This window comes from Lissotriton helveticus, chromosome 1_1 (genome assembly GCF_964261635.1).
Source record: "Lissotriton helveticus chromosome 1_1, aLisHel1.1, whole genome shotgun sequence".
In the NCBI taxonomy this organism is placed as follows: domain Eukaryota; kingdom Metazoa; phylum Chordata; class Amphibia; order Caudata; family Salamandridae; genus Lissotriton; species Lissotriton helveticus.
The window spans coordinates 411,446,503-411,460,061 of NC_136057.1; the positions used below are offsets into that span (position 1 = coordinate 411,446,503).

Below are 13,559 nucleotides of genomic sequence, written 5' to 3' on the forward strand. Positions count from 1 at the left end.
GGGTTTTGTGACCCATTCTGACTCACATATAGAGTGGGTTGGACTGGCTAATAGGGCAAACGGAAAGTGCCTGAACGGACTGGTTTGACAGGTTAGTGTGTGGGTCATTGTTTTGGCTTTATGTGGGCCTGTTTATGGTCTGATGGGCCAGTTTTTACTCTTGATTTCCTGGATATTAAAACAAACATTGCCTGCAGCAAGTTTAAATCAGTGCAGTCTACCTAACATTCTTTGCAAAACATCTAAACAGTGTGTCTTTACAAATTCAAAACAGCCCCAATTTGCAAACGTAGAACACTTTTGTAGCTATCTAATTCAGTAATGGGGGCTCTTTAATTTTGGTTTCCGGGACTATTTTAAGTCCCAGTCTGACTCTGTAAGTAGGTGTAGATATTCTCTTATTTGCAGTTTGCGCTGAAATATATAAATAATTTGTGACCACATTTGCAATTTCAAACCTTTGACAAGTTACTAACATCTCAAAGGAAATGATATCTTTGAGAAGATGGACTGGTATATGATGTCCACTAATTAAAGTGGGCACCTTGCACCAGTTCAAACAACCCTTATGGTGATTTAAGAGGTCAAAGATAACCTTTGAAATATATCCAAGTGGTTAGCTGTGGAGAGCTGCCTTCAGGCTTAGTCTTGAAGGAATGTTAAGAAGCTTGTTTTACCAGAATGCAACCTTAATGTATTGGTTAAATGAAAGGAGAACCACATAGTAGTTAAAAAAATATGTAGTTAATATTATAACACACTTTAAATACCTCAGTGTCTGCTACACGCAGATAAACACAAAGCATACAAAACTTTAGCACAGAAACAAACATATGTAGCACTAATACACAGTGGGCTCCAGGGGGAGACCAAACCACATGCTAAAATAGTGGTATAAGAACCACGACTTGAGTCAAGACAGTGTCTAGAGGTTGTAGAATCACTGGGACCCCAAGGAACCAACCTAGGTGAGTACGCTGGAACCCCACGGAGGACGGTGCCAATACCCTGTGACAGGATGCCTATTGTCCTGCCTTCCCCAGCTCAAGCTTGGCTCAGCAGCAGGGGGGCAGAAATGTCTTTGGTCGGCAGCAGCATTTTGTGCTGCTCGGGTCGAGAAAGCTGGTACCCGGAAGACCAGTGACCCAACAAAGCTTGCTTCAGAAAGGTGGAATCATACCCCCCACACCGCTTACTGGTGTGGAGGTATGATTCCAAGGTGTTTGATACCAAACACGACATGTTTTGTCGCAGCAATTTTCGAGATAGCATTTACTCGAGCATATGTCTGCCTATATATGTCTGCTGTGTCACTGACAATCCAGGAGAATGGTTTCCGAAGGCAGCACAGGGGCTCTGCTCATGTAGGGACACCCTCTCACGTAAAACCCAGCACCCTGCTTTCAGGATTGTCAAGGCCTGCTAGAGGGGTGACTGATAGATATAGTAAACCTATATCTAACCTAAGTGGTGCATGCACCATCTTGCACAGCCTGCAATGGCAAGCCTGTAGTTCCATTTTGCATGGCCTCTCATGGGTGGCATAATACATGCTTCAGCCAATGGGAGGCCTCTGGGGTACCTATGCCCTGTGTACATGTGTACCATATACTAGCGACTGACAAGGGTACCCCAGTATCCAATTTCGAGTGTACCTAAGCGCATGCATAAACTTTTAGGGAGAAAGCAGATAGACTGGGGCCCTGATTAGCAGGATCCCAGTCAGACTAGTCAAAAACCAGCGAAACACCAGGCAAAAAAATGGGGGGGAACTATGCAGTCAGATCCTAACTTTCCTACAGTATCTCATTCTCAAAGGGGAAACTACTATACTGAATATACTGTTCAATACTACTATAAAATAGCTTGCAAATGTGTGTTAAGGAAGAGCACTAGTAAGACAACATATCTGAAAATGAAATTTTCAAGCAAACTCTACAGCCCTCCTTCTCCCGATTTTAAGTCATACATGGAGGCAGGCCGTATCATTATTAAATAACATGTCTATCTTTTTGATATGTTAGTGCTAGAAGGCATACCCAACTTGAAAAGTATGGAAAGCATTTTCAGGTTGGACCTCAGTGGTGCACAATGCCATAAATATCAAACTTTGTTATTGCGTCCATGAAAGGCCTCCTTGCAGGCCAAAAAGCTGTTTCCAACTTTTAGCTGGGAAAACAGTTAGCTTGCCATATCTGCTAAAAAACTGATTCAGCTAGCAATGGGTTCAAACAAATGAATCCCTCCACTGGAACATGCATTCTCACCAGTTGAAATCCCTTTGAAAGCATTTTCTTTTGTTTGTTTTCCCGTGTATGAACACTTACCATATCCATTTATGCTTGAGGCAGCCTGTCCCCTCTGCCTAGTTCCTGGAGTCCTTAATTTGAGAGTGGACCACACCTGAGAGGACTTTAGAGGTAGAAGGTGAGGCTACACGCTCAAGCTGGCTGGAAAAATGTAGTGCTCTTGAGGTGACAACAGAGACCTGCTGAGACCTGGGACTAAAGGTAAATTGTAAATACCAGAATGTAGACAACAAGGTGAATTGTGGAGGGGAGGCTATTTGAGATTTCAGCCTCATTGCAAGCTCTTGGATCATAGTTGTTTAGTTTTTTTAATAAACCCACTGTTGCACTGTTGCTCAGAAATGGGAAGAGAAACATTCTGATCTGAACACACTGTAAAAACAGTGAAAAGCCTCTTTGAGTGACATCACCCTACCAGTGATGGTTTGCTTACACTGATTTGATTGACATTAATTTCCTATGAGAAAGCATAGCCCTCCCAGCAATGTCTCCCCTACAGGTCCTCAAAGAGATCAAATGCCTTCATCACCCTTTCAAGAATAATTCCGCTCCGTTGACTTTAATGGCATGGCATTTTCTTTTTCCAAAGCAGCACCTGTTCACCAAAGGTGAGCCTCCGCTGACTTCAGTGGCATCAGACTACTTTAACTTCAGGGACATCACCCTTCACATAACAGCATCACACTGCCAGCAATGATTCATCCTTCCCACTCCAGTGGGTCAGCATAGTCCCGCCCACCCATCAATGATTCGCCTCCAGGTCACCTAATTTGACAAAAAATTGGTCTCACCAGGTTAACAAAATTTTATTTCCTTTCCAACAATGCCGTTTTTAGCAAAATCCTGCAATATTTTTGGCTGTAAATTCGTGCTCCACCATTTCAGGTTTAACGATGATGCCATACGGTGCAATCAGTGACAAAATAATGTAGATGTTTTCCCTGAAACTAAGTACATTTGTCATGCATGCACAAAAGAAAATCCTTCCATTGGCATTGCATGTAAAAAATACTTTGACTTCATGCTTGGGCCAGTCTGGTTGGCCAATTTTGCTCAGGTGGCATTGAATAGTTGGCCTGGGTGCATGTGACCTAATGCCAGTCTGATTGAGGGGGCCATTCGCAGAGCAATTAGCATGTGTGTGCAGTGTTGCGGGGCACTAAGACTCCTTGAGACATGGCATTGGTAACTCACATTTTGCTTTGATATTATGGACCTGCAATAAAACTTAGGCAGCAATGCTCGCTGCATAGGGCCAATAATGCTTCTTACTGTGTGGGGCCATTAATGCTTAACACTCTATAGAGTACTTAAAGCTCATTACTGTGATGGGCCGTTAATGTAGAATTCAATGCTCGGTACTGGGTTAGGCTATTAATACTCATTACAGTGTGTGCCCCTTGGCACTAGTCACTATACTGTGTGAGTGATTAAAGTCGGTTACTGAGTGGGGGCTTTAAAGCTCAATAATGACTATTCCCTTTCTTAAAGAAACCTAAACTAGACTCTGATTACCTCGTCAACTACCGGCCTGTCACTCACCTACTATTCATCGCACGATCAGTGAAAAAGTAGTATGTTCAACTCCAAGATCACATCAGTGCTAATCATGTCTTTCACAACTGACAGTCTGGCCTCAGATCATGCTGCAGCCTGAAGACCACCACCTGGTGCCCTCTTGACCACAGATGATGATGAGGACCCCTTCATCCTGATGTTGCTGAATCTTTCATTTTCCTTCAACATTTTTAACCATCCTACCCTAATACACACCTATCAGTCATGAATGGGGTTCACAAGTTATTTGCTTTACTAGTTCTCACCCTACCTTTCCAATCACCACCAGTTTGTTCACAGGGGAACAGCCAAGTCACAAAAGCTCTCTATCACATATGGAGTCCCCCAGGACACCATTCTTTGTACTGTCATAATTAAACTTTACATGGAGCCACTTGCTTCTCTACTCGGATAAAAGCATCAAGAATCACCAATATGCAGAGGTTACACAACTCTACTTGAAAGTCTCCTCTGCAACAGACATTCAACACCTCACGCACTACTTGTACATCATTCATGTCTAGATATACAGCCTACCTTATGCTCAACCCAACCAAGAGAGAAATCCTAATATTTGCCAAGAACAATAAACACAATACAGTACACACCTGACTACATGACATGAACTTTGATGGGGTTGCAGCCTACATAATGCCAAATCACTTGGATTTACACTTAATACGTACCTATCCCTCAATGAATAAATTTGCAAAAAACACAGACGGCCTGTACCATTTCAGTCTTCTAAAGAAAGTCAAACTGTTTCTTCCAGAAAGCAATTGCAGAACTGCTGTTCAAGGCGTTGTACGCGTGCATCTGGATAGTGGTAATGGCCTACTCCAGACTCCACACTTGCACCCGTTTGGGGCATCTTACACACTGCAGCATGTCTCATTCAGGGCTTGAAGAAATAGCATCACATTACTCCCACCTTGATGGAACTCACTTGGCTACCCTTGTAGCTGCACCATCTTCAAAACTGGCTGCATAAGTTACAACGCCATCACAGCCAGGACCCCCTCTTATTTCGCAGACAAGTACACAATCTTCGGTGGTTCTTGGCACACATGGAGCCAGGATATCAACAGAGAGCAGACTAAGAAGTATAAAAAGAAAAAACAATAGACCATTTTTCTCTGTGCACACAAGACCTGGACCAACATCCCTGTATCCATCAGGACCACTCTGCTCCTATTCAGGAAATAGTTGAAGACTTATCTCTTTAAAGAACACTACATCACAATTCAATAAGCATCCCCAACTGAGCTCCCTTTCCTATTACATGGTGAGTTTAAGCTTACCTTTTACCATTTACAACCTCCACTGCCTTTTGGCTAGGTTTGCACTACTGAAATACCACACACATACATACATACAGTGAGTTTGTTAATGATAGTTATAGAGAAAGCCATTAATGCACATTTAATTTAAGCTTGTTGTGGGCCACCAAAGTATAAAATACTTGAGGTAATTGATGCCGATATTGCATACGACAATGGTATCCAATGGAGGTTCCAGAAAGACCTGATCCTTGCCAGAATTTCATGATATCCACACAGAATATATTTCCATACAACAAAATTCTATAGAGCTGATTTGGATGTTTCATATGTTGCACGGGACCACTGATTCATGTTACTGCCAATTGATGTATGTTGCACTACTGTCTGACAACCATGATCGTCATTGCTCTCTGGTTTGTCAGAGACTAGTAGAAGTGAGAGTGAATAATATATGTAACGTTTCCAAGTGTAGGCTTGTATCCGAAAAATGCACATGTCTTTGCCCCTGGCCATGTGCTGGAGAGAGGGCTGGGCAAGGCCAGACCTACTGCATGTATAAATCCTTGCTTGTTTTCTGTCAGGATCGTGGTAGTCTGCTCAAGTAGTTGCCATGTTATGTTTAGGAATTATCAAGCTCTTATTTCTAGTAGTAGAACAGTATTTCTTTATAAAGAAATCACATATGGTCATGAAAATTTGAGATTTAAAAATCAAGGAAAATGTTTCAGACTGGAATTGATTTAAATTGAGTGAAACAATTGAGAAAGCACTTTGCAAGCTTTCTAAGTTAAAAACACTTTAGGCCTGATTCACAAAGGTTAACTTACACCTTTGTGGAAGTTTACAATGTTTTCGTATTTACAAACTATGGAGCTGATTCACAAACATAGACTTACACTTTTGTGTATTTTTTTTTATATTTATAAACTACGAATCTGAATTTAGCAACAGTAATTTTACAACTGCCGAGACTTTGGATACGTGGCAGAGAATCTGCTCAGGGAAAGATGGGCCTGTCCTATCTTTTTGTGTGCTTATGTCTTCACCTCTACGGTGAAGTGTCTGTAGTTGTAAAAGTACTATTAGAAATTTAAACCTGTAGTTTGGGAGTACCAAAAAACAGTAAACTTACACAAAAAGGGAAAGTTTACCTTTGTGAATTGGGCCCTACGAGTTCAATTTTACTAGTAGTAATTTTACGAATGCAGAGACGCCGCAGTCGGGGCAGAGAACCCCCCCACATAAAAATATAGAGCAGGCATATCTTTTTATGTTCGGAGTCTCCCCCATGAGTGCAGAGTCTCAGCACTCGCAAAATTACTTTTAGTAAAACTAAACTCGTAGTTCATGAATACCCAAAAAATGGCAAACTTACACAAAGGTGTAAGTTTCACTTTGAGAATCAGACTTTATTTTTTGGTTAACTATGTAGTGATATGATATTATGCAGAGATTTCTCCTTGTGTTGCAGAAAATGGAACTGTATGGAAACAGTGTCAGTAGTAGAATGAAATGGGAAATATAAAGTATTTTCCTTTGTTGTTGTGCTCGAGCTCATTATGTCTGGGTCTCTTCTTTCATAGGCATGCGGTGGAGCTCAATGTCACAGCCACTCAGCAGCTTCTGAATCTGGCTCGCCTGATGCAAAACCTTGAGGCCTTCATCCACATATCAACAGCCTATGCAAACTGCAATCGAACGCACATCGATGAGGTTGTTTATCCTCCGCCAGTTGAGCCCCAAAAGCTTATCGAATCAGTGAAGTAAGTTGTTTTTTCATTGTGCATCTCTGGTTAACAAAAATATGTGTATCCTCTGGAATGAGCCATGTGAGTTAATATTGTACATTCCGGGTGATCTCCCAGGCTTATTAAAATCACTTTTCCTAGTTCTATACAATCTGTTTTGCACTACTGAAGACCTTAGCCTTTCTCTATAGTCAATCAATCCTACAGCAGTTGGTACAATTACATTTAGAATTAAAAAAAATCTCTACAGCTATTATATCATTCTCATGGACTGTCAATCACATTTCCAGTTTCCATAGGAACAGTTGACACCCAATATTAATTTCTGACTTGGATAGCCAAGTAACACCCCAGGTAATATGTAATGCAACAATCATTATTACATGTGTTAGTGATAGTACTTAGACATTTCAAGGCACTTTTAGAGATATTGAGAGCACCATTTTGAACTTAACATTGATTGACTGTATTATGTTATGTTGATTCGTAGCGCACTAATAACCTGATATGGTAACCAGGCCCCCAGCAGTCCCAGGGATTACCACCTCCCCGGGGCTATAGTTAAATAATGTGTGGGGGGGCTCCAGTCCACCCACTCCACCCCCGGGGACTGCCACCTCCCTGGGGCAAAAATAAAGTAAACACAGGGGTCCATTGCTGCCCCCCCGTCCCCATGGCCACCACCTCCCACGGCTATAGAGAAGATGGGAGGGGGCCAGGCGGCCCCCGCCAGGAGCTCACCATGGGCCGGCTCCAGCAATGTCCCCGGGTGCCCACCCCCCAGGACATTGCAGTTTGCTATGGCTTGGTGGGAGCTCTGAGTCATCCATACAGACTCATGCACCCACTGATTCATCAATACACCTTAGTATATACATATATATATATATATATATATATATATGTGTGTGTGTGTGTATGTATGTATATATATATATATATATATATATATATATATATTACCTACTGGCGGTCGCCAGTAGGTATATATAGTTAGGATTTTTTCTCTATGGGATTTTTGAAAATTCTATGTCTAATAACTTTGGCGTTTGTGGACGGAATTGGCTGAAATTTTCAGGAAAATGGCACATTTTGTTTCTGAGCAGCCCTTGAAAATTTGGGGGGGGTTCGTCAAGGGGGGGCCAAGAAAAAAGGGGGGTCCCAAAACGTGTTTTTAACATTGAGTTTTCCATAGGGCGGTTGGCCTCACTTTTAGCCCGAACGGCTGAATGGATTTGCACGAAACTTGGCAAAATTGTAGGGACTGGTAGCCCGATGTGCCTTTTGTAGGTCTCAATATATGTGCTCCAGTGGATTTTGAGAAATTAACGTTTAAAAAAAGATGTATATCTGTAACAGCGGACCTGGCAGCGTCCCAGGACGCGTACTTTACGCGCAACGGAGCTTTGTGAAGCGAAGCTGATTGGTTCTCCGGCGTCTGTCAACATTCCAAACAGTCCGTAGCGGCCGCCATCTTGTCTCTCGGTAGGATCGAGAGACAAGAGGAGGCCAAAGCGAAGGGGCAAATGACCATAAGGGGGAATAGTAGATCCTCGCTGACCCCCTAGGTTTGATGTGGAGGTTTTAAAAGGGCCCCGCGGGGCAAAAAAAAATAAAAATAATAATAATCGAACAGCTGAATGGATTTGCACGAAACTTGGCAAAATTGTAGGGACTGGTAGCCCGATGTGCCTTTGCTAGATCTCAATATATGTGCTCCAGTGGATTTTGAGAAATTAACGTTCAAAAAAAGATATATATCTGTAACAGCGCACCGCTTCGCGTACTTTTCGCGTTACGGAGCTTTGCGAAGCGAAGCTGATTGGCTCTCCGGTGTCTGTAAACATTCCAAACAGTCCGTAGCGGCCGCCATCTTGTCTCTCGGTAGGATCGAACAGCTGAATGGATTTGCACGAAACTTGGCAAAATTGTAGGGACTGGTAGCCCGATGTGCCTTTGCTAGATCTCAATATATGTGCTCCAGTGGATTTTGAGAAATTAACGTTCAAAAAAAGATATATATCTGTAACAGCGCACCGCTTCGCGTACTTTTCGCGTTACGGAGCTTTGCGAAGCGAAGCTGATTGGCTCTCCGGTGTCTGTAAACATTCCAAACAGTCCGTAGCGGCCGCCATCTTGTCTCTCGGTAGGATCGAACAGCTGAATGGATTTGCACGAAACTTGGCAAAATTGTAGGGACTGGTAGCCCGATGTGCCTTTGCTAGGTCTCAATATATGTGTTTCAGTGCATTTTGAGAAATTAACGTTCAGAAACAAGATATATATCTGTAACAGCGCTCCGCTTCGCGGAGATAAAATTATATGTGTATTACCTAGCTGTTGCTAACACCAGTTAGCGACGGCTAGTAGGAGATAGCGACCATCTTGGGCCCCACTTTGCATGTGAGTGATATTTATCTCTAATGACATGCAAAGTGGGCATGCCAAGATGTTAGCGACTGGAAACAGTCGCTAACATCGCTATCTCCTATTATCAACTTTTGGAAATATTCGAGATAAGCGCGAATATCTCCAAAAGCTACCACCTGCCCTGAGCAGTTCTTAGCCATGTTATCCAATGGGAGGTGGATAACATGGCTAAGAGCATTAGCTCGGTAATGCATGAATATCGCTGAGTTTTCAGCGATATTAATGCATTGCGGTCGTTTTTTATCGTATTTCCGATAAACCTTGATAATAGCAAGGTTTATCTGCGATAATTTCTGACGGTAAAAAAATCGTTGCTAAGCATCGTTAGGGATAAATATCGCTTAACTTTGGTAATATGCCCCAACGTCTGTTAACGTTCGATTCGAAGTAAATCAGGAAGTGTTGAAAAACATTGTCTGCGCCATCTTGTCTTTTTTCAAATGCCACACTTTTGTCGTGCACGGCAGCCATTTTAGATGCCTTGACCAGACCCACTCTGTGCACGCTGTCGATCCTTAGCATGGCTCCCCACCCTCGCAAGCATCTCCCCCAGGCAGTGGTCACCCCCGCTCTCTGTCTTATGCATGGGTAATAAACCTCCCCCCATCTGCGCTGCTCTTCCCTGAGAATCACACCCTGTGCCCGCCCGACACCTCCCTTTCGCCCTATTCACTACCGCACCCTCTGACACTCCTTTTCCTCTGTGTCCGATTGTCCAGGCTGGTCCTAGGGTATCAGCTAGCCCTGCAGATGTAGTTTATGGCCACAGCTGTAAAGAATCACCCCTCTTCAAAGGAGTTATAGTAGATCAAGGCCCACACTCGATGAGATCCGTCACAGCAGAAGCGTTGCTATTATCTGAAAACCATCCTGTATTGTGATTGGGGAGGGGACCGAGCCTGAAGCGGAAGATTCCAGGGATGACTCTTTGTACATCAAAGTTTTTACAATTATGTGTCACATTAAAAATATATAGCACTCCGACAAAGTAGTAAGATTATAAAACTTTAATAATTTATAAATATATACAAGAAAACAAAAATAGTAATAACATATAAACATTTTTAGGGAAAAACAACGAAGTAGCGGTCGGCTGTGCGAATAGTCCCAACGCAGCACAACGTCCAGATTTCCGGCGTGGGGCGTCGCGGGGGGTGGGTCATCAGTAGCAAACTGTTGTGCGAATAGTTCCAAGGCAGCAGAACGCGCCGAAATCTAGATGACACGAAAGTGATGTCTAGTAAGTTGCCACCCAGCAAATAACGGCGTGGGGCGTCGCGGGGGGTGGGTCATCAGTAGCAAACTGTTGTGCGAATAGTTCCAAGGCAGCAGAACGATGGCACCAAGGTGATGTCCAGTAAGTTGCCGCACTGGTTTTGGTATCCTACAATGCTGCTCCGAATAACGGCGTGGGGCGCCCCGGGGGAGGCGGCGTGAACGGGCCTCTCCAGGTGGAGTGTCATCTGTTGTAGTGGGGCGCCCCTTTACCGTTTCAGTTGCCATTCCGTCCGTTTTTGGTCCACTGTGTCAAAAGCCGCAATTCAGCTGAGTTGCGCCCACTCTTGCGGTGCAGCGATAGGCGGCTGTCACAGGACTCTCAAAATGGCGGCAGGCTGTTTCCTTTTTGGGCCTGGTCCACTGAAATGGCCCTGGGACACCTTGGAAATCGGACGCTTGTCTGCTAGGTCTTGGACCCCATTCTCGAAAGCGTCCCCTCCGCCTTGAGAATTCATCAAAAGTTTTGGGGGCTCCGACTCCTGCAGGCTTCTGGTGGGCAGCGGCTGCCATGATTGCTCGCGGAATGACCACGACTGAGCTACGAGATGGTGGTGCTCTCATGCTGACGCCAGCTTCAGTCTGAAACATCCAGAAACAAGGTGGGGCTTTCATCGTTTGGGAAAAAAAAAAGTTTTCATCCAATGAAAAGTGTTGTTTTTAGGTCACATGATCAAGCCTTCCATCATTAGGAAACCAAAAGTAAAATGAACCAATGAAAAGTTTTATAAACAAGTCACATGACCTGTTATGCGGCATAGGGTGTAAAATGCGGAGAAAATACGTTGGCACGTGAGGCGGCGTCAGTAGCGGACCGATGTGCGAATAGGCCGAAGGCAGCACAACGCGCCAAGATCCGGATGGCACCGAGGTGGTGTCTAGTAAGTTGCCGCACTGGTGTGGCCATCCTACAATGCTGAAAGTTGGCGTGGGGCGCCCCGTTGGACTGTGAGATGGCGTCAGTAGCAGACCGATGTGTGAATGGGGCCGAAGGCAGCGCAACAATATTTTCGGAATAGAAGACACCACTAGGCGCTGAGATTCCAAGATCCGGATGGCACCCAGGTGGTGTGTAGCAAGTTGCCGCACTGGTGTGGCAATCCTACAATGCTGAAAGTCGGCGTGGGGCGCCCCGTTGGCCTGTGAGTTTGCGTCAGTAGCGGACTGATGTGCGAATAGGCCGAAGGCAGCACAACGCGCCAAGATCCGGATGGCACCGAGGTGGTGTCTAGTAAGTTGTCGCACTTCTGTGGCCATCCTACAATGTTGAAAGTCGGCGTGGGGCGCCCCGTTGGCCTGTGAGATGGCGTCAGTAGTGGACCGATGTGCGAATGGGGCCAAAGGCAGCGCAACAATATTTTCTGATTTGAAGACACCACAAGGCGCTGAGATGCCAAGATCCGGATGGCACCGAGGTGGTGTCTAGCAAGTTGTGGCACTGGTGTGGCCATCGTACAATGGTAAAAGTCGGCGTGGGGCGCCCTGTTGGCCTGTGAGATGGTGTCAGTAGCGGACTGATGTGTGAATGGTGCCAAAGGCAGCGCAACAATATTTTCTACAATATTTTCGGAGTAGAAGACACCACAAGGCGCTGAGATGCCAAGATCCGGATGGCACCGAGGTGATGTCTAAGTTGCGGACCGATGTGCGAATGGGGCCAAAGGCAGCTCAACAATATTTTCTGAAGAGAATACACCACAAGGCGCTGAGATGCCAAGATCCGGATGGCACCGAGGTGATGTCTAAGTTGCGGACCGATGTGCGAATGGGGCCAAAGGTAGCGTAACAAGATTTTCTGTATGGAAGATACCACTAGGCGTTGAGATGCCAAGATTCGGATGGCACCGAGGTGATGTCTAGCAAGTTGTGCCACTGGTGTGGCCATCGTACAATGGTAAAAGTCGGCGTGGGGCGCCCTATTGGCCTGTGAGATGGTGTCAGTAGCGGACTGATGTGCGAATGGGGCCAAAGGCAGCGCAACAATATTTTCTGACTGACACCACAAGGCGCTGAGATGCCAAGATCCGGATGGCACCGAGGTGATGTCTAAGTTGCGGACTGATGTGCGAATGGGGCCAAAGGCAGCGTAACAATATTTTCTGTATGAAAGATACCACTAGGCGTTGAGATGCCAAGATTCGGATGGCACCGAGGTGATGTCTAGCAAGTTGGTGTGGTCATCCTACAATGCTGAAACTCGGCGTGGGTCACCCCATTAGCCTGTGAGATGGCGTCAGTAGCGGACCGATGTGCGAATAGGCCGAAGGCAGCACAACGCGCCAAGATCCGGATGTCACCGTGGTGGTTTCATAGTTGAGAGGCACTTCATCTGCAGTGGGGCGCCGAGATCCGGATGGCACCGAGGTGATGTCTAGCAAGTTGCTGTACTGGTGTGGTCATCCTACAATGCTGAAATGTAGTGGGGCGCCCATTTACCGTTTCAGTTGCCATTCAGCTGAGTTTCGGCTGCTCTTGATGCTACAGCGACAGGCGGCTGCAAGAGGACTCTCAAAATGGCGGCCTGTTCTTTGGATTTGGGCCTGGTCCACTAAAATGGCCCTGGGACACCTTAGAACTTGGACGCTCGATTTTTTTTTCCTTTCCTGTACATGCAAAAAAAGGTAAATGCCCGGTACGTTACACGCTTCATCTGCCACGATGAACTCTCCAGAGGAACCAAAAAAAATATAGTTGTGGTAACTATACCATGCATCGTCATATGGAGAGGTGGCACCAATTAATTATAGTGCTGCATAAAAGAGAGATTTGGAGGAGAACCCCTGACCTGCTAGTACATTCATCAAAGAAGTGGCACTGAGAGCTTCAGAGGCAAGGGAAACGGTCCCAAATATTTAGAAGAACTTTGGAAAGATTAAAATGACATGTTTAGATTGTGGTAAATTAATTTCATGTGGACAGATGAGTGTTACTCTAATAAATACAGCATATGAACATCA

General features: G+C 44.8%; 1 protein-coding gene across 1 annotated transcript in view; it reads left to right on the plus strand.

Moving 5' to 3' along the window:
• Positions 1–13,559, plus strand: part of FAR2 (fatty acyl-CoA reductase 2) — a 499,288-nt gene that overhangs the window by 299,264 nt on the left and 186,465 nt on the right. Inside the window, exon 4 of the mRNA XM_078673760.1 lies at positions 6,733–6,912. Within this exon, the coding sequence (XP_078529886.1) occupies positions 6,733–6,912 (180 nt within the window). The remainder of the gene's footprint in view (positions 1–6,732; positions 6,913–13,559) is intronic.